The 23,704-nt window shown below is 33.4% G+C and overlaps 2 protein-coding genes across 3 annotated transcripts; both read left to right on the top strand.

Moving 5' to 3' along the window:
* Positions 1 to 1,287: 1,287 nt before the first annotated feature.
* LOC103864665 lies at positions 1,288 to 10,604 on the top strand. 2 transcript variants are annotated; one of them, XM_009142423.3, is made up of 10 exons: positions 1,288 to 5,566; positions 5,703 to 6,158; positions 6,239 to 6,540; positions 6,672 to 7,388; positions 7,475 to 7,753; positions 7,900 to 8,061; positions 8,147 to 9,064; positions 9,166 to 9,381; positions 9,534 to 9,791; positions 9,879 to 10,604. In XM_009142423.3, the coding sequence occupies exons 1-10, from the start codon at positions 4,114 to 4,116 to the stop codon at positions 10,182 to 10,184; spliced, it is 5,067 nt and encodes a 1,688-aa protein (XP_009140671.2). In that variant the 5' UTR covers positions 1,288 to 4,113; the 3' UTR covers positions 10,185 to 10,604. The 2 variants fall into 2 exon arrangements, with proteins under 2 accessions (XP_009140671.2, XP_009140670.2); XM_009142422.3 differs by having other exon boundaries at positions 1,291 to 5,566; positions 9,531 to 9,791.
* Positions 10,605 to 10,900: 296 nt separating this feature from the next.
* LOC103864664 (putative ethylene-responsive transcription factor ERF121) lies at positions 10,901 to 15,129 on the top strand. Its single transcript, XM_033290168.1, has one exon. It carries the CDS (start codon positions 14,139 to 14,141, stop codon positions 14,772 to 14,774), a length of 636 nt encoding a protein of 211 aa, XP_033146059.1. The 5' UTR covers positions 10,901 to 14,138; the 3' UTR covers positions 14,775 to 15,129.
* Positions 15,130 to 23,704: the final 8,575 nt, after the last annotated feature.

The following is a 23,704-nucleotide window of genomic DNA, read 5'->3' as shown; positions in this document are numbered from 1 at the left end:
AAAGATCCGAACCGAACCCGAACCGAATCCGAACCAAAATTAGTAAATACTCGAATGGGACTGAAATCTTTAACCCCGAAAATCTAAAACCCGAATAAATATATACTTAATTATCTGGGTCATTAATAGTTATTATATACTTATATACAAAATAATTCTTTACGTAAAATATATAATTATTATACTGAATTTATATAAGAAAATATCTCATTATATTATATATTTTATAAATATAAAAATTGATAAAATATTATTACACTTTCTATAATTTAAATAATTACTTACCATAACTCATTATTTGTAATATTATTTAGATTATTTGGTAAGTGATATTAATTGGATCTAGGCTTACTTTTTATTTTTAGATCTATTTAAAATAAATAAAGAAAATAAAAATCATTTACTAATCAAATTATAACAATTTTTTTAAGACTTCACCAATGATCTTCACCTAAGCAAAAACCACTTAAGTGACTTCTCTTTTAATATATAGAAGAATTTTTTATTTTATTTTATAAATGATTTATATGTTCTTATAAATAATTTAAAATTGTGATAAAATTATTTTGTAAAACATCATAATTAATTTTATAAAATTTTAAAATCTTTATAAATGATTTATAGAGCATGTAGGGACTTTATAAGACATTAGTAGTTATTATATACTTGTGTACAAATATAATTGTTTACGTAAAATTTATAATTGTTATACTACTATTATTTAAAAAAATTAATTCATTATATTGTATATTTTATAAATATAAAAAGAATGATCAAACATCATTACCTTTTTTATAATTTGGATAATTAGTTACCATAAATCATTATTTGTAACAAATTATTTGGTAAGTGATGTTATTTGGGTCTTGAATTTTCTTTTTATTTTTAGACCTAGTTAAAATAAATAGAATTTAAAAATTTATTGATCAGTCAAATTATACTAGGAGTTTTCCTTGCCAAAGCCAAGTGCAGAAAAAATAATTTTAAGTAAAATAATATTTAAAAGTAAAATTTAGTTTATATTTTGATGATATTGTTTTATATTTTATCTTTATCGGGTTGTAAAAAATTAATAAATTTAATTACATACAGTCTGATTTCTTATGGTTTGATTAAGGGGGGGGGGGGGGGGGGGGGGGGGGGGGGGGCTTGACTTAACTACTCCAATTTGATTTTATTTAAACTTCAATAGAACTAAGATTACATTTTATAAAAAGGTATTTATTTATGTTATATTGTATTTCATTATTATTTATTTAAATAAATCTTTTACGTTCTAGTTTTAAAATATATATATATATTAATTATAGATTTTTTTGTCTTAGACAAATTACATTAAATTTAAAAAATTCAATTTGTTAATTGACCTAATTAACCAAAATTTTAAATAATTTTTTTGTCATTTAACTATAAAAAGTATTGATTAGTAGTGCTTTAGTTTTGTATTTGTTAAATCAAAGTTATAATTTATTTTGATAAAATATATACTTACAAAAATATGATATATATATATATATATATAAAAGTTGATGTAGTATTTTTATATTTCTGATAAATATTTAATTTTTTGATTAGTGTGCATATATATATATATATACTTTTTTACTTTGTTCATGCTATATGAGTTATTAATTTTTATCTTATTTGAAAAATGAATGTTTTTATTGAAAATTTACTTCAGCGTTGATGTATGGAGTATTATTCATTGCTTTATTTGTATAGAAAGTATATTTTAAAGGTGATATAGAAATTATTAGTCATTACTTTATTTAAAAAATCTTGCCAAAAAATATAAATTGTTATAAAATAAATTATACTTGTCATAATTAAGTTTTACGTCAAATAAACTAAACGTGTGTAAGGGAAATGAATTTTTTAAATATATATATATATATATATATATATAATACGATATGTAAATCAATGTAAAAACTATAATATAATTATATTATTTATAGTTTATTTTCATTAATGTGGTTTATATATATTATTTTATTATTAAATTAATATATGAGTTATTATTTTTTCTGGGTAAAAAATTTGAGTTATTAGTTATTAATATATTTCATTATATTTGACAGTGATAAAAAAATTTGAGTTGTTTTTAGTAATTGTATAAGAGTTACTATTAATTACCATATTAAAAAAATCTTGCAAAAAATATAAACTTTTTAAAATAAATATTACATGTCATAACTAGGTTGATGTCTTGTCACTTTTCTCGAAGACCATGTTATTTTTTTTTTAATGATTGTGGTGATATGTATTTGCAAATCACTTTGAAAATAATGTCTAAAAAATAATGAGATAATTTCTTATGATTTCTCCAATAATCATCACTTAAACAAAAATCACTTAAGTAGTTAAGTGACTTTTCTTTTAATATATAAAAAAGTCACTTAACTATAAAAATATAAAAGTACTATCTAAATAATATATTAAATATAAAATAAAGAAATATTCTAGAATAGCCTATGAATGTTTTTATCAAAAATAAACACACAGAGATAAAAATGACCAAAATATGTTTCATTACGGAGGTAAGAGATATTTATATCCATAGGATTAACTTATACAAAATTTAGATATGGGAATGGGGTTTAGGATTTTTGTAAAAACATTATAATTATATTTAAAATTTAGATATTTACAAAAAGGAATTTTTCGTATTTCAAAATAAAATTTCGAAAAATTGAAAAAGTTTGAAATTGAATAACTTTTCGAAAACATTTTCTAATTTTTAAATTTTAAATTATTTATTAAATATTTATTTATACTCTTATATCTTCTATAAGGGTATATATATCATTCACTTTATTAATCAAACATCTTTTGGTCATTTTTCTCTTTATATGTTCTTTTGATCAAAAAAATATTTTTATAATCTTTTGAAAGATTTACCCTATAAAATATTATAATTATACTATTGGCTTTCTAGAAACATGCTAACCTTAGCCCATTTTTTTTGTCATCCCTTAGCCCAATTATGTGCTAGCTTTAGTAAATATGATTATCTGAGGTAAGTGGAAATTTTGAGAAATAAAATTTCTTGGAATATGAATGTAAATATAGTTTATATTAAAATGGCATCTGATTAAAAAAAAAATAAGATTGTGGTCTATATATTTGTAAATTATTATGAAAATCAATTTTGTATACAAATATTAGCATCTTAAGAAAATTTAGAAAAGATAGGATAGTTAAAAAAATCTAAACAATTAATTAATCACTGATATTATATTTTCTGAAATATTAGAATTCATATGGTTTAATTTTTTTTATTTGGATAAAACAGATAATCAAATTTATTTAATTATGTTAAACTTTTATCTTCAAAACATATAATATACTATTTATCAAATAATTTAAATATATTGTTCAGAATAATGACTTAAACTTATTAATATTATTTTATTGTATAACTAAATATATTATTATGTAAGACATAATTTATTATTGTATCAAATAATTTCATGTATTAATATTGCATATAATGGTATAATTAGATGTGATTTAAAATATGATATATATTTTATGCATGTATTAGTTTGGTAACATATTCTATGCATGTATTAGTTTGCATACAACAAACATATTCTATACAACAAACAATCATAACCTTTTCATTTATATAAAATATGCACTAGTAAAACAACACATTTCGAGGGTTTAAAGAAAAGGAAACAAAGGACTTTGATTAGTTGGTGCTGTAGCCTGTAGTTGTATATTTTTTTGTTCAAAATTTAGTTTGCATATATTTTGGCTGTGATTTTAATTTTTTTTTCAGTGATTTTTTTTCAAGCTATCTTAAGGCATTAAATAAAAAATTAGAAAAATTGATTAGAGTTAACATATTTTCCTTTCTAATTTTTGGACTTTAGATTTTTTTTTTTAAAACTAAAAGCATGATTGATTTATAAAAAAGGCTTTAGAAAGAAGAAATGGCTGTCTACAATTTATAGCTCTTTCTAATCAACCTCAAAAGCATGAAAAATATACCACAAAGGAATAAATACCAAAAAAGGAATGAAAATGAAACAAAAGTATTTTGGACAACACTAATGAAATTAATTTAGGAAAAAGTAAACAAAATGCCATTGGGAGGAGTCGAGGATGCGCATGTTAACGTACAAGTCGTACGTTAAACCCTGTCTTGGCCCTTCTCTAGCAAAAAAAAATTTTTTTATCAACCTAGATAAAAATAGACAGAATAAACAAGAAAAAACCGCCATAGCAACGATGAAGCAGAGCTCATCGGAGGCGGTGTCTTCGTCGTCATCAACCATCTACCTATCCCACCCCTCCGTCCCTTCTTCATCATCGAAGCCTCTCTGCTCGTCCTCGATCTCCCCGGCCGAAGACCACCACCTCGGATCATCTCGAGACGGGAGCGGAGGCGCTCAAGAGATCGTAGCCGTCGATCGCCGAGGAGAGTACACAGCCGTGTGCCGATGGACGGTCGAAAACTTCACGCGCGTCAAAGCCAAGGCACTGTGGAGCAAGTACTTCGATGTGGGAGGCTACGATTGCCGCCTCCTCGTTTACCCTAGAGGCGACTCCCAGGCTCTCCCTGGCTACATCAGCATCTATCTCCAGATCATGGACCCTCGCGGCGCGTCGTCGTCGCGCTGGGACTGTTTCGCTAGCTACCGTCTCTCGATCGTCAACCAAGTGGAGGAGTCCCTCACTATACATAAGGACTCTTGGCATAGGTTCTCTAGCAAGAAGAAATCGCACGGATGGTGCGATTTCACGCTTAATGGGAGTGTGTTGGATCGGAATAAGGGGTTTTTGTTTAATGATGATTCGTTGCTTATAACTGCTGATATCTTGATTCTCAATGAGTCAGTTAGCTCTAACAGCGATTCGGGATTACTGTACAAGGAGAATTCTTTAGCTGGAGGACCAATGCCGGATGTTTTGAGTGGGAGGTTCACTTGGAGAGTAAATAACTTTACCTTGTTTAAGGAAATGATAAAGACGCAGAAGATAATGAGCCCTGTGTTCCCAGCTGGGGAGTGTAATTTAAGGATTAGTGTGTACCAGAGTGTGGTTAACTCGCAGGAGTATATATCGATGTGTTTGGAGAGTAAGGAGACCGAGAAGACTATGGTATCGGATAGGAGCTGTTGGTGTTTGTTTAGGATGTCGGCTTTGAATCAGAAGCCTGGGTGCGCCCACGTGCACAGAGATTCGTATGGGAGGTTTGCTGCTGATAATAAGAGCGGTGATAACACGAGCTTGGGGTGGAACGATTACATGAAGATGTCTGACTTTGTGAATCCTGAATCAGGTTTTTTAGTTAATGACACTGCTGTCTTTAGCACCGCGTTTCATGTTATTAAAGAGTTCAGTAGCTTTGCTAAGAATGGAGGGTTGGTTGCGGGGAGAAACGGGAGTGGAGCTAGGAAATCAGATGCGCACATGGGTAAATTCACTTGGAGGATTGAAAATTTCACGAGGTTGAAGGATCTTCTCAAGAAGCGGAAGGTAACAGGTCTTTGCATCAAAAGTAAAAGGTTTCAAATTGGGAACAGGGACTGTCGACTTATTGTTTATCCCCGAGGTATGTAAGTGGACTAGATTCACACCATATGATGTGTTGCACCGTTTAAAAATTATATATCTCCTTCCTATTTGAGCTCTCTGGTTGCTGCATTTGTAGAGTTAACTGATTGTCTTACTCTTAATGGCCTCCTCAGGGCAGTCCCAGCCACCATGCCATCTTTCAGTATTTCTTGAAGTGACAGATTCACGAAGTTCTAGTGATTGGAGCTGTTTTGTTAGCCACAGACTGTCAGTTGTGAACCAGAGACTGGAGGAGAAGTCGGTGACAAAGGAATCTCAGAATCGCTACTCGAAAGCTGCAAAGGATTGGGGTTGGCGTGAGTTTGTGACACTTACGAGTTTGTTTGATCAGGACTCTGGATTTCTCGTTCAAGACACTGTTGTGTTCTCCGCAGAGGTTCTGATCTTGAAAGAGACATCTGTAACAAAAGACTATGTGGAGGCAGAATCAGCTTCACAGATTGATAACAGCGTAAAAAGAAGTTCATTTACGTGGAAAGTGGAGAATTTTCTGGCCTTTAAGGAAATAATGGAAACAAGAAAGATCTTTAGCAAGTTCTTTCAGGCTGGTGGTTGTGAACTCCGGATTGGTGAGTGGTTTTGATTTTATTACTCATCTCCTATCTTCAATTATTGATGTTTATCAACTCCAGTTGCTTTATGTGTGCAGGTGTCTACGAGTCGTTTGACACCATATGCATATATTTAGAGAGTGATCAATCTACGGGTACAGATGTGGACAATAACTTCTGGGTCAAGTACAGGATGGGTATTTTAAACCAAAAGAATCCTGCGAAAAGTGTGTGGAAGGAGTCATCTATATGCACCAAGACATGGAATAACTCCGTCCTACAGTTTATGAAGGTGTCTGACATGCTTGAGGCTGATGCTGGGTTTCTCGCGCGTGACACTGTTGTTTTTGTATGTGAAATATTGGATTGTTGTCCTTGGTTCGAGTTTTCAGATTTGGAGGTTAGTTCTTTCATGTAGAATTGTAGATATATCTTCCGCATCATGGAGTTATTCCCTTCTTCCATGCACAGTTGGAGATCTGTTCGTGTTACTACATCATGGACTTTATGTTTTGTCCATTCTTTTGCCAGGTCTTGGCGTCAGATGATGACCAAGATGCCTTAACCACTGATCCTGATGACATTATTGATTCTGAAGAAAGTGAGGGCATAAGCGGAGATGAGGAAGACACATTCCGAGATTTTCTTTCCCAAGCTGGATTCCATCTCACGTTTGGGGAAAATCCTTCTCAACCACAGGTGACACTTCGAGAGAAGCTTATAATGGATGCAGGTGCAATTGCTGGGTTTCTTACTGGCTTACGTGTTTATCTTGACGATCCTACTAAAGTAAAGCGTTTACTTCTTCCCACCAAAATGTCTTGTGATGATAGAAGCAAGCTAACGAAGAGTGATGAATCTTCACCCAGCCTGATGAATTTGCTGATGGGTGTTAAAGTTCTACAGCAAGCAATTCTCGATTTACTTCTAGATATAATGGTTGAGTGTTGCCAACCTTCGGAGGAAGGGTCTTATTCTGAGCCTTCTTTGCTGGATGCAAAGACAGATGGCTGCGTGGCTTCAACTTCATTGGAGGCAACTAGGGAAAATGGAGTAGCAGAAGCTTCACAACATCTTGTTGACGAGAGATTTCAATCTGATGCAGATGCTACTACCCTCAGTACCTCAGCTGTACAAAGCTCTGAGATGAATGGGATCGATATGCTTGAGAAAGCCCTTGCAATAGAGCCTGTTTCTCCCCCTGAAACATATGCGGAGCAGTCTTCTGATACTTCAGTTCAATCAAAGGTGGGTTCTCTTACTACTGAAACCTATTTTGCAGACTTTTTGCAACTTTGTTTTTTCTGACCATCTGTAAAAATTTTGGTCTTCAGACAAAGTGGCCAGAACAATCTGAGGAGCTATTAGGACTGATTGTTAACTCACTGAAAACTCTTGATTCGGCTGTTCCACAAGGTTGTCAAGAGCCTAGACGACGACCACATTCTGCTCAAAAGATTGCTCTTGTTTTAGACAGAGCGCCTAAACATTTGCAACCAGATTTAGTTAGTCTGGTTCCTAAATTGGTTGAGCATTCGGAACACCCACTAGCTGCTTATGCACTTATTGAACGGCTTCAAAAGCCCGAAGCTGAACCAGCATTGCGTGAACCAGTAAGTCGTCTCTTAGCCTTTTCGCCCACTGTTGAAGACTTTTCTTTTGAGTTCGAGGCATAGAATCTTTTAAAAAAAAGTGTCAGTTCATTTAGTGAGCTAGAAGCTTATACATCTCCATTATCTGAAGTTTTTCTGTGGCACAGGTATACAATGCTCTTAGCCAGTTAGATTGTGACACTGAAGTATGGGAGCAAATTCTATTTCGGTCAGTTGAGCTTCTGAATGACTCGGATGAGGAAAGTCTTGTGGCGGCCATTCATTTCATATTTAAAACTGCCTCACAGTGCCAACACCTACCTGGAGCCGTAAGCATTTTGTGTCTAATTATTCTCTTTTGCTGGGATTAAATATTTTCCTGGTCTTGGCTAACCTAAAATTTTCATTATACAGGTAAGGTCAGTCCGAGAGCGGCTTAAAAGTCTGGGTGCTGATGTATCTGTTTGCGTCCTTGAATATCTGAGCAAAACTGTACACAATTGGCCTGAGATTGCCGAAATGATACTTAGGGACTTCAACTGTGACGACAGTCTAGATGGCAATTTTGGGACATTACCTTTTGGCCCTTTTCTGATTGGTGAAAACGATTCCATCTCCGAAATGGAAGATCTGATGGATAAGCATGAATTCTATGCAAACAGACAGTTTTTTGATGTCTACATATTGCTGGAAATGTTGTCCATATCGTCCCTAGCTGTGGAGGCATCTCAAACGTTCGAAAGAGCTGTTACTCGTGGAGCCATTGTTGTTCAGTGCGTTGCCATGGTCCTTGAAAAACGACGTGCACAAGGGGCAAACCTGAGTGTTACGAATGGGGATCCTGTATTGGAGGGAGAAGTCAGTGAGCAAGAAGCCGCTGGAGAGATTGAGTTCAGGGCACTCCTTAGTCTTGCGGAGACATTAGCTCATTCCAAAGATCCTCAAGTGAGGGGATTTGTGAAAAGGCTATACGCAGTATTATTCAAATGGTTTCCTGATCAGCCATTTAGGGTTCAAATACTGAGGAGACTTGTAGATAGATTTACCAGCCCTGCGAGTAGCGACGGAGAGTTAGACTTAGAGCTGCGGATTCTTGATATTCTGATTTTTCAGGAGCGAGAGGTTGCGAGACCTATTTTAGCCATGTTGAAAAAGGTAGTAGAACACGCTAACATTGACAGGGCCGCTCTGTGGCACCAACTGCGTACAAACAAGGAAGAGCTTGTTAGATTGAAGGAAGAAAAGAAGACAGAGATTCAAACTCTGACAAAGGAGAAATCTGGCATCACGAAAAAATTGAGTGAATCTGAGGCTGCAAAGACCCGTCTTAAGGTACGTGACTACATTTTTTCTGCTGCAAGAGTGTGACTATGCTAGAGTTTTTGGGCGTTCTGTGGTCATACGAGTTATTAATACAGTGTATCAAATTGCAGTGTGAAATGAAAGCTGAGACGGACCGGTTTGGTCGGGAAAAGAAGGAACTGGTAGAACAGTTTCGGGATGTGGAGAGTCAGCTGGAGTGGGTTCGGTCAGAACGTCAAGATGAGATAGATAAACTCTCTTCTGAGAAGAAAACTCTTCTGGATCGCCTTCACGAGGCAGAGACACAACTTTCTTTGCTAAAGACACGAAAGCGTGATGAACTTAAGGTATGGAGCTTATGCACACGCAGAAAATGAATAATGATATATTACAGCCATCTTTGTTTATATCATTTACTCTATTGTAATTTGTCCAAGACTCCTCCAAGGTGTATTGTTCACTTAATAAGACGCCGTTTTCTTTGTGAATAATACAGAAGACAGGGAAAGAGAAAACTGCTCTAACGGAGAAGCTAAAGGTAACAGAGGCAGCCCGGAAAAGATTTGAAGAAGAGCTGAAACGGTATGCAACAGAGAATGCAACTCGGGAAGAAGTCCGCAAGTCACTTGAGGATGAAATTAGGCGACTGACACAAACACTAGGGCAAACAAAAGAAGAGAAACGAGAGAAAGAAAATCAGATTGCTCGCTGTGAAGCTTACATTGATGGAATGGAATCCAAACTCCAAGCTTGCCAGGTTTGATAGAAGATGAGACATCAGATTTATACTTTCTTAATCTGTTTAGTGCTCATTAAACTCTTCTTTTCCAATTTATTTCGACAGCAATACATCAACACACTAGAATCCTCACTTAGAGAAGAGATTTCAAGACATGCGCCTCTATACGGTGCCAATTTAGACTCTCTATCGATGAAGGAAGTGGACACAATAGCTCGGATCCATGAGGAAGGGTTGAGACAGATCCATGCCCATCAACAACGAAAAGGAAATGGTTTATCACATGGTCTTTCTCACGGCCACACACTTTACCCGAGTACACCACCTCAGCTACTTCCTAATGGCTCAGGGGTTCACACAAACGGACATGTCAACGGTTCTGTCAGGCCTTGGTTTAGCCACCACACCTAAAAGAATACATCATTTTTCATAGGAAGACTACAACAAGAGAATGGCCTCTCCATTTTGTTTTTGAGAGGTAAATCAATCAATCAATCAACACCATCAGTGTTTAATTTTCCATATATATTTAATTTTGTCTGAGATATTCGGTGGGGCTTTTTCGGCTGCTACAACCATTGGGTGAAGCAAAGTAGAAGATGAATAAAAAAAATATAGAGGGATATACAGATGCGCAAATATGTTTGTGAAAGAAAGATGTTGTAAAAGTACGCCAATGGTACTAACAGTTGCAAGAGTCTCTTATGCTTCTTCTGTTTGTCTGTTCTCTCATATTTAGGGTCGTGGATCTAACGGTTAGATTCTAACCCCCCAAGTTGGTATAAGATGTAACTTTGGAAAACAAGATTGGGTTAGATAATTTCTTGTCCTTAGGATGGGGCACAAATACTTTGCTCATCATTCATCTGATGAACTGCCTAAAACATCTAACTTAATGCTTCATCATGATACAAGCCAATAAACATGTTGCATTTTTGTTCAATATACCAACAATGAGATGAAGGGTACCCCCTTTCAGTTAGATGATTTGTACTCTTAATATGAAGAAATTAGGACTCTAAACAAGATATTTAATGAAAGGTGGGAACAGTCATTTGGAGACAAGTCTCTGAGACATCGTCGTGATACTACCATCAAGGCATCAAGACCATCTTTTAGCATGTGGAAGTAAAACGGTTTAATAGAAATATAATTAAAAAAAAAAATCTTACACTTTTTAGTTAACTATATAAATTATGATCTGATATTTAAAAGTTTTCTAAATTTAGAGCTTAAACATGTATAAATGTCAGTAACTTCAAAACTATTACTATTTTTAAAAATATACTGTTAATATTTTTTGAATAAAAAATAATAATTTGAGTTGAAACTGCACTACCAATAATAATAACAATTCGATCTTGTATTCTTCCCAGAGAAGTATAAAGAGTTTTGCAAGCACATGTAAAAATCATGAGCTCGAGTGATTGTAGCATAGTAATCTCGTAGAGTTTGGTATGTACACACATTATTTATGGATTCAATTCTCTTTAGGAACTAAATTATCATTGTTAGTTTTGGCTTCAAATGATTTACATGGTGAATCATAACAGATGATCGGTTTACCCCCTTGCATTAGTCGGAAGTTATTCCAAACTCGAATCAGCCGATAGGGTTTATCAGAAAAAAAAATCACGAGCTGAAACCGAATAAGTATTTATGTGATGTACCTAAGTCGCTGTGTAATGCTAAAGCGGTACAACCAGGGACGAACCTATTAAGTTCAATGCAATTTTCAGAAGTTCAACAAAGTGACAATAAGTTCAAGAGTTTAAGGTTCTAGAGTTTCATATAAATATAACTGTTATGAGAATGTGTTTTGTAACCTTGCTGCTCATAGAAGCAGCCTCCATTAAAGACTTTATGAAATCAAACGTTTGTTTTAGTTCTTGAACACAAACACAAAGCTTCTCCCTTTATTGTTCTTTGCATTTCAATAAAGCTCTATGAGCTATCTTCACTACAATAAAACTTAGTAAAGCTATAATCTTTCTAGGTTTCTCAAATGTTATCAGAACCCACTAAAAGCATTGTGGGTTCAGTTGACACCCCTAAAATGACCAACTTAAATAATGTGTTGATTTTGTTAAGGAATTCCTAGCAAAAATGGTTGATCTCTTTTCATTGACACCCAAAACTTGAGTAATTTTAATGAAAATATAATCTTAAAATTCAAAATTTTGAGTTAATCAGATTAAATGTGAGAGGATATACAAGATAAATGATTTTTGTGTATAAAAAGTGAGATGAAAAATGTAGATGTAGATTTCTAGTAAATTTAGAGCATGGTTTTTGGTTATGGTTAGTGATATTGATGAAAATGATAATTTCATACATAAGTAACGAAAATAAGGATGTATGGGTAAAAACAATCTATTTTGAAAAATAAATAAATAAAGTAATGATGTTTCATTAATTTTTTTTTTGAAAAAATACTTTCAAATTTAAATTAAAACAAACGTTTACAAGATATCTTATAGTGGAAAAAAATTTATATGAAACATAATTCATGATATGAACAAGCTCATACCTAAGAAAACACCTAGGCCGGAACTAGTAAAGCCAAAAAAGAAATGTAAAAGAAATAGCTAACGAAAGATATTCATTAATTATTTGAATTTTTACATTGTATATGATAAAAAAAATTCAAAAACAAATAGTTAATTTTATGTTTGACCATAAATTTTAGATCATTTTTGAAAGAAACTCAACAAAATAAGAATAATAGATAGAGTATTGATTATAGGAATACCTTAATAATTTATTTTAAAAGATTAATTATTTTTAAAGTCTCAGTTATTTGAAAAGAAAATAATCAGTTTTTATAAAATTCATTTATATTTATAATTTGTATATTTGTCTTAAAATCGTAATATATAAAAAAAATTGTTAAGTTAATATTGAATTCATTAGGTATATATAATTGATCTTGTTATAGTATTAGTCAAAACTACCAGATAATACTATAAAGACATTTAGATTATATAGTCTTTGTCATTTGTAAAAACATAACTGAGAATAAAAGTTATGAAATAAAACGGTTGTTTTATTTAAAGCGGTGTAACTGCCATAAGCCAATGCGTATATAGTTGGATCTCATTTAAATATGTGGAAAATAGTCAATATATGGTCAACATCATTATTTAAGGGATTAGTTTGGACTTTTGAATAGGTTCCAAACAGCTCCTGATTAAAAAAAAGAAGGAAAGTGATGGAAAACGGTAGTTATTCTCAAACTATTTACCCAAAAAATAATAAAATAATTCGACGTCCTGAATGTTTTAGCAACGTTCACATTTACCAACGTGCACATTTACCAGAATGACGCGGCGATCAGGTAGCTTTTTCCGTCCTACAATATTGAATACGCAGTTTATATGTTGTGATTGTGAAGCGAAACGGTCTTATGTGAAACAAACGTGATTAGTGTAGTTTTTGGCTTTTTGGGCACCTAATTAGGCTATATAGCTAATGCCAGACTGAGTAAGCAATTTGAGATCACGTAAATATTGTAACTTTAGTATTGTAAACGCATCTGAAAGTCACAAAATCATGTAAATATTGTTAGGATTCAGAAGCTTAAAAGTCGTCACTTGTCTCAGCATGAACTCACAACAAACTAAGAGAGACGTTGCTTGAAGTCCAAAAAACAGAACGAACACTGCAAAAAACAGAATTGTAGAAAACAGAGTCTCGAGAGTTTGAAGAAGAGATTAGAGAGAGAAGGAGAAGATGGGAACACACACAAGATTTAAGGAGTTCACGCCCATTAACGAGGGTCGCTACATCTCCCCAGACTACAGCTTGGAATCCACTAGAAGGTATACATATTACAAGAGCTAAATGTGTTTCAATCTTGTTTACACTTATGAATTCACTCTTTTGTATATCTCTCTATGTATCTCTACCATCTAATTAGCCTTAGTGTGGCTACTCCAATTCTCTCTCACCTCCATAATGCAGCTTATATAGAGGAGACATCCTCTAACCTAGCTTACAAGGAGACAAACAACAAAAGCTCCTCTTGTGGTCCCAAAAGCAGCATCTAAAGCGCATTTCCAATGGTTCATATTCACCAAGTATCTTAACAATAAAAGAAAAAGATATTAAGAGAGAGTCAAAAGTATTTTGCAGAAGAAGGTTTTAGATAGCCTTCCTAATCTTTAACGCTAGCTGTTTGTTTTCTAGTGGTCCAAGCTAAAACTTAATTCATTAATATAATTCTAATTAAATATTAATATTTTTGAATTAAGAAACTAAAGCGAGGTTCTAACCGTAGTCAATTTCTCTTTAACTATAGTTCTTCTTTGCTTAACCCATTTGAAGACTTGTAAACTTGCACATCAAGTTCTCAATTCCACAAATATGTTTGGTCAAAAATCAAATGCTAAAAAAAGGTACGTACGTCTCCAATCTCCATGCATCGCCTATATAAACCCTACTCGGTCCATTTGTTTTCAGATCTTCATACCACTCTCGATCTTTCTCCAACTCTTTACAAAAAAAATGGATTATTCATACAACGTTCCCTCTGATGATCAAAACCCTGTTGCACTACGACCTCCTTCTTCTTCTTCTTCGTATTTGACAAGAGATCAAGAGCATCAGATCATGGTCTCTGCACTGCGACAAGTGATATCTAACGTCGGGAGTGACACGTCATCACCAAACGGGATCACCAGCGGAGCTGATCTTCCCCTTCCGGATGCTGGTCCCTGTCCTCTCTGCGGCATCACTGGCTGCTACGGCTGCGCTTTCCAACAGAGGGATGAAGAGATAAAAAAGGAGAAGAAACACAAAGGAGTAAGGAAAAAGCCATCGGGTAAATGGTCGGCGGAGATATGGGATCCAAGTTCGAAAGTAAGGAGATGGCTTGGAGTGTTTCCAACGGCGGAGATGGCGGCGCGTGCATACGACGAGGCTGCGGCTGAGTTTATCGAGAGAATATCAGCGAGACGTGGCCAAATGAACGGACATGGAATTAAGCGAAGGCGGAGATGAATGAGAAAGCGAGAAGAAATGTTTTGGTCGGTGTGAGAGATGGAAATGCTATATTACAAAAGAAAACATGATTGGGTTTAGATATTTTGTAGTAACAGTTGCAAGAGTGTCTTATGCTTCTTCTATTTGTCTGATTCTCTCATATTTCGGGTCCTGGATCCATTCCCCCAAGTTGGATATAAGATGTAGCTTTGAAAAACAAGATTGGGTTAGATATTTTTCTTGTCCTTATGGGGCACAAATACTTTGCTCATCATTAATTAATCTGATGACCTGCCTAAAACATCTATCTTAATGCTTCATCATGATACAAGCTAATAAACATGTTACATTTCCTGTTCAATATACAAAAAAATGAGATAGAAGGGTACGGTTTTCAGTTAGAAGATTGGTACTCTTCATATAAATGTATTCAGTGAAAGCTAGGTGGCAAAGGGCTTACAGCTGTGACTACTGCCACATGGGTTCGAATCCCGGCCACTGGAGAATTAACATCTCGACATCGCCAGGGACAGAAGACCGATACGTGACAACACGTGACTAGTCTGAATCACTTCTGTGGGACCAGGATACCTCTGTATAATTAAAAAAAGAAGAAGCTAGGAACAAACATTTGAATACAAGTCTGGGAGAACATCTTCGTGATACTACCATTGTTTTTAGCTTGAACAGCCTAATCTCATATTATTCCGTGTTGGAGAAGTATATGAAGTTTTCAAGGCATATTTAGAACTCATGAGACTAAACGAGTAACAAGTACCGGTAGCTATCACTAATGGTGTTGTCTCCCAAGGACTTAACTTGCATCCATTTCCCTAGTTGATCCATTTTGTAAGCTTCTGAAAACAACCATTTCGGGATCAAGGTTTCTTTATGAAAATTTGCATTTCTTATTCAAAACATCTTTGTGCATCACATAAGAATACTTGGGTTGATGCACTGTACCAAATTCTCTTTTCCATAGGTTTTCTTCAAAGAGACAATCTACAATGTAAAACACTCCACAACATTCCACTAAGCTCAAGTGAATAGTGAATGTCTATACCTAAAGATGCCAAGAGGAACATATCCACCAAACTATCCTATTAGACTCAAAGCGGTAACTGGTAAGGTATCCCTTTGTGAGATAGAATGTGATGGGGATCATAAGGAGGAGGTTTACATGAAACTTCCACAGAAATTTCAACATAAGAGTTCATATAAAGTATGTCGACTTCTTATGTGTTTATATAGATTATGCCAAGCTCCTTGGTGATGATGGTTTGAGAATCAATTAATATGAATTGTTTTGAATGTTTTCTTACTTTACCTCAAAGTTCCAATAAGTAACATGTAGAATGTCATCATTTAGTAGGACTGTGACTGAAGTAAAAAGCATAAGAATTCTAAGTCGTATATTTTGACTTTCTGAATTATGATTTTGTTCTGATTCGTATTTATAAGAGTCCATGATACATTAAATCTCCGTGGAACAGATCTACAAGTTATTTTGTAACACGATTGGTCACACATCAGCGTTCTCAAATATCAAAGTTTTGCTCAGCAGTGGGCAGAAGGCTACGTTTCTCGACGTTTGAAACAAGGGTGGATTCGTTTGTTGTGGAATAGTTGATAACTATGTTAGAAAAATTGGTAATCCAAATTCCACAAAAATATTAGAAAGAATAAAGTCTAATGAATATATATATATATATATCTAAAAGTCTAAGAACATGATTAATGGGGGTTTTTAGGTAGAATTCTTAGCGAAATATAAGAAACTGTCTCTTAACTTTTAACTGAAAACGCTAAGAACCGACTCTTAGATATTTAAGAGCCAGTTTTTAGTTTTTTTAGTTAAAAGTTAAGAGACAGTTTCTTATATTCTACTAAGAACCCCTAAGAACCTTCCACTAATCATGCTCTAAGTCACTTAATCGTAATAGTTAGATGGATTAGCTATGTATCTGAATACAAGGCCTCGTGGGATTAATTTTTGAGTAATTCTTGGGTTCACCCCCTAGGGTGAACCTCTAGGTTCACCAACCAATAGTGTTTAATTATTTGATATTTGATATCTTTTAAAAAAGGAAACAACATTGAATTTCCAAATAAGATTATCTTTTTAAAATAAAACAATAAAAATACATAAAAATAGTTACAAAAAATAAATAAATAAATATTTTTAAGTCTTCAGCAAAATACTAAACCATATACCCTAAATCTTACACCCTAAACCTTAAACTTTGGATAAACTCTAAACGTTTGAAAATCTTAAACCCTAAATCATACATTAAAAACTAAATTTTAATAACACTAAACCCTAAATCCTAATCACTAAACCCTAAACCCTTGGGTAAACTCTGAACCCTTGGATAAATCATAAACTTTAGAGTTTAATTTTAAATATTTTTGATTTACAGTTTATGATTTATCCAAGGGTTCAGGGTTTATCCAAGGGTTTAGGGTTTAGTGATTAGGATTTAGGGTTTAGTGTTATTAAAATTTAGTTTTTAATGTATGATTTAGGGTTTAAGATTTTCAAACGTTTAGAGTTTATCCAAAGTTTAAGGTTTAGGGTTTAGGGTTTAAGATTTAGGGTATAGGGTTTAATATTTTGCTGAAGACTTACAAATATTTATTTATTTATTTTTTGTAACTATTTTTATGTATTTTTATTGTTTTATTTTAAAAAGATAATCTTATTTGGAAATTCAATGTTGTTTCCTTTTTTAAAAGATATCAAATATCAAATACTCAAACACTATTGTTTGGTGAACCTAGAGGTTCATCCTAGGGGGTGAACCCAAGAATTACTCTTAATTTTTGGACTTAGAAAGCCTTTGAGATCTCATGGTTATAGAAAACAAGTTCAGTATAAAATTCGGACAACAAAATAAAAAGAACAACCAAATAAATAATGATTTATATATAATATAAACCAGGATTTTAAACTAAAATAAATACTAAAGAAATATAAAGAAGGCCTAATTAGCTAGAAAACCATGAATAAAAAGATATTTAGGAATATATGCAATAAAATAGTTATTTAGGTAGCTGGATAAATGGAGCAGCGTTAAGTTACCCTCTTGACCCAAGTCACTTTAGCACGCAGGATAGATAGGTTTGCAATTGTCAGGCTATATGTCAGATTTTTTATTAATATCTATTAACAAATTGTCAAGATTTTGGAGATATATTTTGTATGTTTTCTAAGTTTTCTTTATGTGCAATCACTGCTAAAATGATACCAATAAAATTTTGACAAATCATATTTATTTATGAGAAATTAAAAAAATAACTACAAAAATAATTGCGGAAAAAAATATGATGTTGTTAAAACCGTCAACAAAATCATAAACACTAAATTCTAAACGCCGTCAACAAATATCGAAAACCATAAATCCTTGAAGATGAACCTTAGAATTTAGAAATTGATGCTTAAGATTTAGCTGATGGAGGTAACAACTCCGAATTCTTTTTTTCTTTTTTTGTTAATTAATAATATTTAATGTTTCTTTATTTTATATTTTTATATAGAAAAATACGGTTTAACAAATTTTTATTGATTATCATTTTAATAGTGAATGCGAAAAAGTTTTGTTTTATTTTGAATTTGTCTTATGTTCACCTTCTATAGTGAACCAGTTCATCTACCACTAAACTAATAGCCAATAGAAAAATTTCAACTCTTATTTTGTTTATGAAAACAATTAAAACTAAACAGAAAATTAATTATCGAAGAAAGAAATTTTTTTTTGGGCATTGTTAACTCAATCTACAAAATCCTAAATTTTAAACACTGCCAGCAAAATCGTAAACTCTAAACTATAAACCCTAAACCTAGGAAGTGAATCCTAAATCCTAAACTTTAAACCCTAAACTCTAGAAGGTAAACTTTAGGATTTAGGGTCTAGAATTTAGGATTTACGGTTTAGCTAACATCGTTAACAACATCAATTTTTTTGATAACTATTTTATAATTATTTTTTTATAAATAAAATTTAGCATATTTTTATTAATTAATTTTTTAATAGTGAACGCACAGGTTACATTAAAAAGGGAATAATAGAAAAGGTTTCGATTAATAGAATGTCGAATTTGATGAAAAAAAGCGAATTTTAAAGAAAAAATCAGATGACTTTTTTTTTGTTTGAAGGACAAAATCAAGAAGATCAGAGAGAGATTTGTCCAAAAAAAAAAAAAAAAAAAAAAACAAGATCAGAGAGAGAGAGTGAGAGATAGTGGGACACCGAATCCCTTATATATTAAAAGAGAAGCATTGTAATAAATGCATTCATATTATAATAGACACGTGGCAGCTTCACAATGATTTGATAATAAATATGCTAACGCGTTCACACTATAATCATAAATGTGTTCACACTACGTACTTTGTGATTTTTTTTAATATAAAACTCACATACATAGTTCCAATAAAACTCTAGATTTTTCGGTTCGAATAAAAATAGATAACGAATCAAAAGCTAAATTATATATATATTATTTTTATTGTTTACGGATAAAATTGAGCAAAATATTCATAAATTTTGATTCGATTAGTTATCCGTTTTGATTTGAACCAAAAAATCTTGATATTTGAAACTCTACGAAACAAATCAAATACTAAAATACAATATCCAAAAAAGAAACAAATCACTAATGCCAATATTTTTAGGAACATATATCTAATTTGATATGTTATATGCATATATATACATATATGGAAAGAATTATATATATATGTTATATATATTATACTTTATATCAGTTTTACAATATAAATTTATTATATTAGGTACTAGAATTAAAAGGTTATATAATGTTTTATTTTTGTAATAGAATGTTATTATTAAATTATTTTTAAAGTTTTATTTTATTTACAATCAAATCGAATATTCTTTAAAATTCTAAAACATTTCGGATATCCGAGTCACCGAATATCTAGGTGGCTAAAAATCGAATCGACAAAAATGCTTCCAAATATCCAGATACTTGATATGTGTCCACCCCTATTTACGAATGTAATTTTATTTTCTTTTGATGAAAAAATGACCAATGTCAAGGTCTTTTTTTATTTTAAATAAATTTTAATTTTATCTTTCATGTATTATTCTAAACAAAAATATCATTTAATATTAATTAACAATATCTTTATATATTTTTCAACTATTTTTATATACTTTTTACATAAATATACATGTGCACCTTGATGTGAGCATCTTATAACTAAGTATTCACCACAACTGAAGTATCTAATTTTTTTGAAAGTTGAAATATTTTTTCTTAATGTTTCTTTCACTATTGACCAAATTGTAGTTAAATGATTTGTCTTAATAATTTTCTTTTCTTTTTCTTAAACTATTATCTGTTTAAAAACTATAATATAAAACTATTGGTTCGACATGACGACTATCTAAACTTCATAATATAAAAATAAACATATAATATTAATTTTAGGTTTTTATCCGAAAAAACCTAAAAATCAAATGTTTTAACCGAATAAACTAAAATGAATATTAATTTAAAATAATAGTTATATTTTAGAAGATTAAAAACAAAAAAACGTAAAACCTAACTAATATCCAGATTAAATAGATTTATTGCCTTTTTTATTAAAAATAACGAAACTAATAATCACATCCCGCGCAAGGCGCGGGTTATTACCTAGTCGTGATGTATATGACAAGTCTAGACTACAGTCTAGGTAGTAGGGTTATCATCGAGAATTAAAAATATTAACAGTGCACTTTCGATTTACCTAATATATTTTATTTCTATAGTCATCTACTGCAATTATCCTATAAAGAAAACAAACGTCCGCGGGCCCATCCTAAATAGATTAAAAACATAAAAGTGGAGAATCTGAGTTCAATAAAACAACAATATGATTTTACGCGCTGCGTGTTTAACACATGTATTCACTAATCACAACGTGCACCTTTACGAGAATGACGCGGCGGACCACGTAGTTTTTCCGTCTTACAATATGAATACGAGCTTTCTGTTGTAAGGCGAAACGGTGTAAATGTGGAACAATCATGATTAGTTAGTGTAATTGTTGGCTTTTAGGGCACATAAATAGTGTATAGTAAAAGCCGGATTGAAGAAGCAAATATGAGATCATGGTAACTTCGAGTCACGAAAGTCATGTAAATATGTTTGGCATATGCATCCCCTATATATAAACCCAACCCTGTCTCGATGATCTTTCTCCAACTCTTTACAAAAATGGATAATTCATACCCTTTTGCATTAGGACCTCCTGCTTCTTCTTGTTTTTCGTATTTGACAAGAGATCAAGAGCATCAGATCATGGTCTCTGCACTGCGACAAGTGATATCTAAGGTCGGGAGGGACACGTCATCACCAAACGGGATCACCAGCGGAGTTGATCTTCCCCTTCCGGATGCTGGTCCCTGTCCTCTCTGCGGCATCACTGCACTACAAGAAAACGTATCTTTACCGAGGAAGTTTAACGAAGAAAAATAATCCTCGTAAAAAAACGTTGATTTTGCGAGGAAAGTACGTTGAGAAAGAAAAGCATCGTTATTTCGTCGTAAGGTAACGACAAAAAATATTCGTCGTAAAAACGATGTAAATTGACGTGGCTTTTACGAGGAAATAGTTTTTCCTCGTAAAAGCCACGTAAATTTCGCGAGTGCTTTACGACGAAATGTTTTACGTGTACTTAACGAGGAAATTTTGAATCCACCAACTTGGTAGGTGGCTCACGTTTTTTTTTTGCCATACAATTAATTTTCGTCGTAATTTCATAGTAAAATTACAACTACCAGATTCGAAATTTTCTATAAATATGGATGTTGGAACATCATTTTAAACACACCAACAACAAAAAACGTGAAAGAAAAAAAAATGGCTGGCTCTGGGACTATTTACGAGTTGCGGAATTGGATGTATATGCATAGAGATGCTAACGGGAGAGTGACGAAAGAATACCTTGCGGGGCTGGAGACATTTATGCACCAAGCAGATTCAACACCGCTCGCCCAAGAAAGTGGTAAGATGTTCTGTCCTTGTCGGAAATGCAACAATTCGAAATTGGCAAACCGTGAAAATGTTTGGAAGCATTTAATAAATAGATGTTTCACGCCAAATTACTATATCTGGTTTCAACATGGGGAAGGTTATAATTATGATCAGAATGAAGCTAGTAGTAGTAATAACAATTTTCAGGAAGAACCGGTTAATCATCATTTGCATAATGAACATAGTTACCATCAGGAGGAGATGGTAGATTATGATAGGGTTCATGATATGGTAGCTGATGCATTCGTAGCTCATGATGAAGATGAAGAACCTAATATAGATGCAAAAAAGTTTTACGGAATGTTAAACGCGGCGAATCAACCACTTTACAGTGGTTGTAGAGAAGGTCTCTCTAAATTGTCGTTGGCTGCTAGAATGATGAATATTAAAACTGATCACAATCTACCTGAAAGTTGCATGAACGAATGGGCGGACTTGTTTAAAGAGTATTTGCCGGAAGACAATGTGTCTGCTGATTCTTATTATGAGATTCAGAAATTAGTTTATAGTCTTGGGTTGCCTTCGGAGATGATAGATGTCTGCATCGACAACTGCATGATCTATTGGGGAGATGATGAGAAGCTAGAAGTATGTCGATTCTGCAAGAAGCCACGATTCAAGCCGCAAGGACGGGGACGTAATAGGGTACCGTACCAAAGGATGTGGTACCTACCAATTACAGACAGATTGAAAAGATTGTATCAATCAGAGCAGACTGCTGCAAAGATGAGATGGCATGCCGAGCATACTCAGACGGATGGTGAGATGACTCATCCATCAGATGCAAGAGCCTGGAAACATTTCAACAAAGTACATCCGGATTTTGCTAGCAATAGCCGGAATGTGTATCTCGGATTATGCACAGATGGATTTAGTCCGTTCGGAATGTCAGGGAGACAATATTCATTGTGGCCAGTCTTTCTTACGCCATACAACCTGCCACCGGAGATGTGCATGCAACGGGAGTTGCTATTCTTGACGATATTGATACCTGGTCCGAACCATCCAAAAAGGTCCCTGGATGTTTTCCTACAACCACTGATAAAAGAGTTGAAGGATTTGTGGCAACAGGGGTGAGGACGTATGACTGTTCAACGAAGACGAATTTTACGATGCGAGCTATGCTTTTGTGGACCATAAGTGACTTTCCTGCATATGGGATGTTGTCTGGATGGACTACACATGGGAGATTAGCTTGTCCATATTGTAATGGAACGACAGATGCGTTTCAACTGAAGAATGGTAGGAAGACAAGTTGGTTTGATTGTCATCGTCGATTTCTTCCCATTGGCCATCCTTACCGAAGAAACAAGAATTTGTTTAGGCACAAAAGGGTTGTGAGAGACACTTCTCCACCATATCTAACTGGAGAACAAATTGAAGCACAAATCGACTACTACGGAGCTAACGAAACAGTTCGTTGGGGTGGTAATTGGCATGTCCCTCGTAATATGCCTGATTCTTACGGTGTTCATCACAACTGGCACAAGAAGAGTATATTTTGGGAGTTGCCATATTGGAAGGATCTTCTTCTGCGCCACAACCTCGATGTGATGCATATAGAGAAGAATTTCTTTGAGAACATCATGAATACAATATTGAATGTCCCAGGGAAGACAAAAGACAACATAAAATCGAGGTTGGACTTGCCGGATATTTGCTCAAGAAGCGAGTTACATATTAAAAGCAATGGACAAGTTTCCGTTCCGATATTCAGACTGTCTTCAGAAAAAAAGTCGGTGTTGTTCAACTGGGTGGCATCAGAAGTGAAGTTCCCCGATGGGTATGTTTCAAATCTCTCTAGATGTGTTGAAAAGGGTCAAAAGTTCTCTGGGATGAAGAGTCATGATTGTCATGTCTTTATGCAACGACTACTGCCCTTTGCATTTGCGGAGCTACTT

This window comes from Brassica rapa, chromosome A04 (assembly GCF_000309985.2).
Source record: "Brassica rapa cultivar Chiifu-401-42 chromosome A04, CAAS_Brap_v3.01, whole genome shotgun sequence".
Classification (NCBI taxonomy): Eukaryota; Viridiplantae; Streptophyta; class Magnoliopsida; order Brassicales; family Brassicaceae; genus Brassica; species Brassica rapa.
The sequence above is the reverse complement of the archived record's forward strand: the minus strand, read 5'-3'. Positions and strand labels throughout refer to the sequence as shown.

Bases quoted from the DNA above. Each gene is read 5' to 3' on its own strand.
- LOC103864665 (XM_009142422.3), top strand. From the start codon at position 4,114: ATGCGCATGTTAACGTACAAGTCGTACGTTAAACCCTGTCTTGGCCCT. The intron at 6,159-6,238 runs GTGAGTGGTTTT...TTATGTGTGCAG, and splicing joins TGGTTGTGAACTCCGGATTG to GTGTCTACGAGTCGTTTGAC. The intron at 9,382-9,530 runs GTATGGAGCTTA...TGAATAATACAG, and splicing joins GAAAGCGTGATGAACTTAAG to AAGACAGGGAAAGAGAAAAC.
- LOC103864664 (XM_033290168.1), top strand. From the start codon at position 14,139: ATGTTTGGTCAAAAATCAAATGCTAAAAAAAGGTACGTACGTCTCCAA.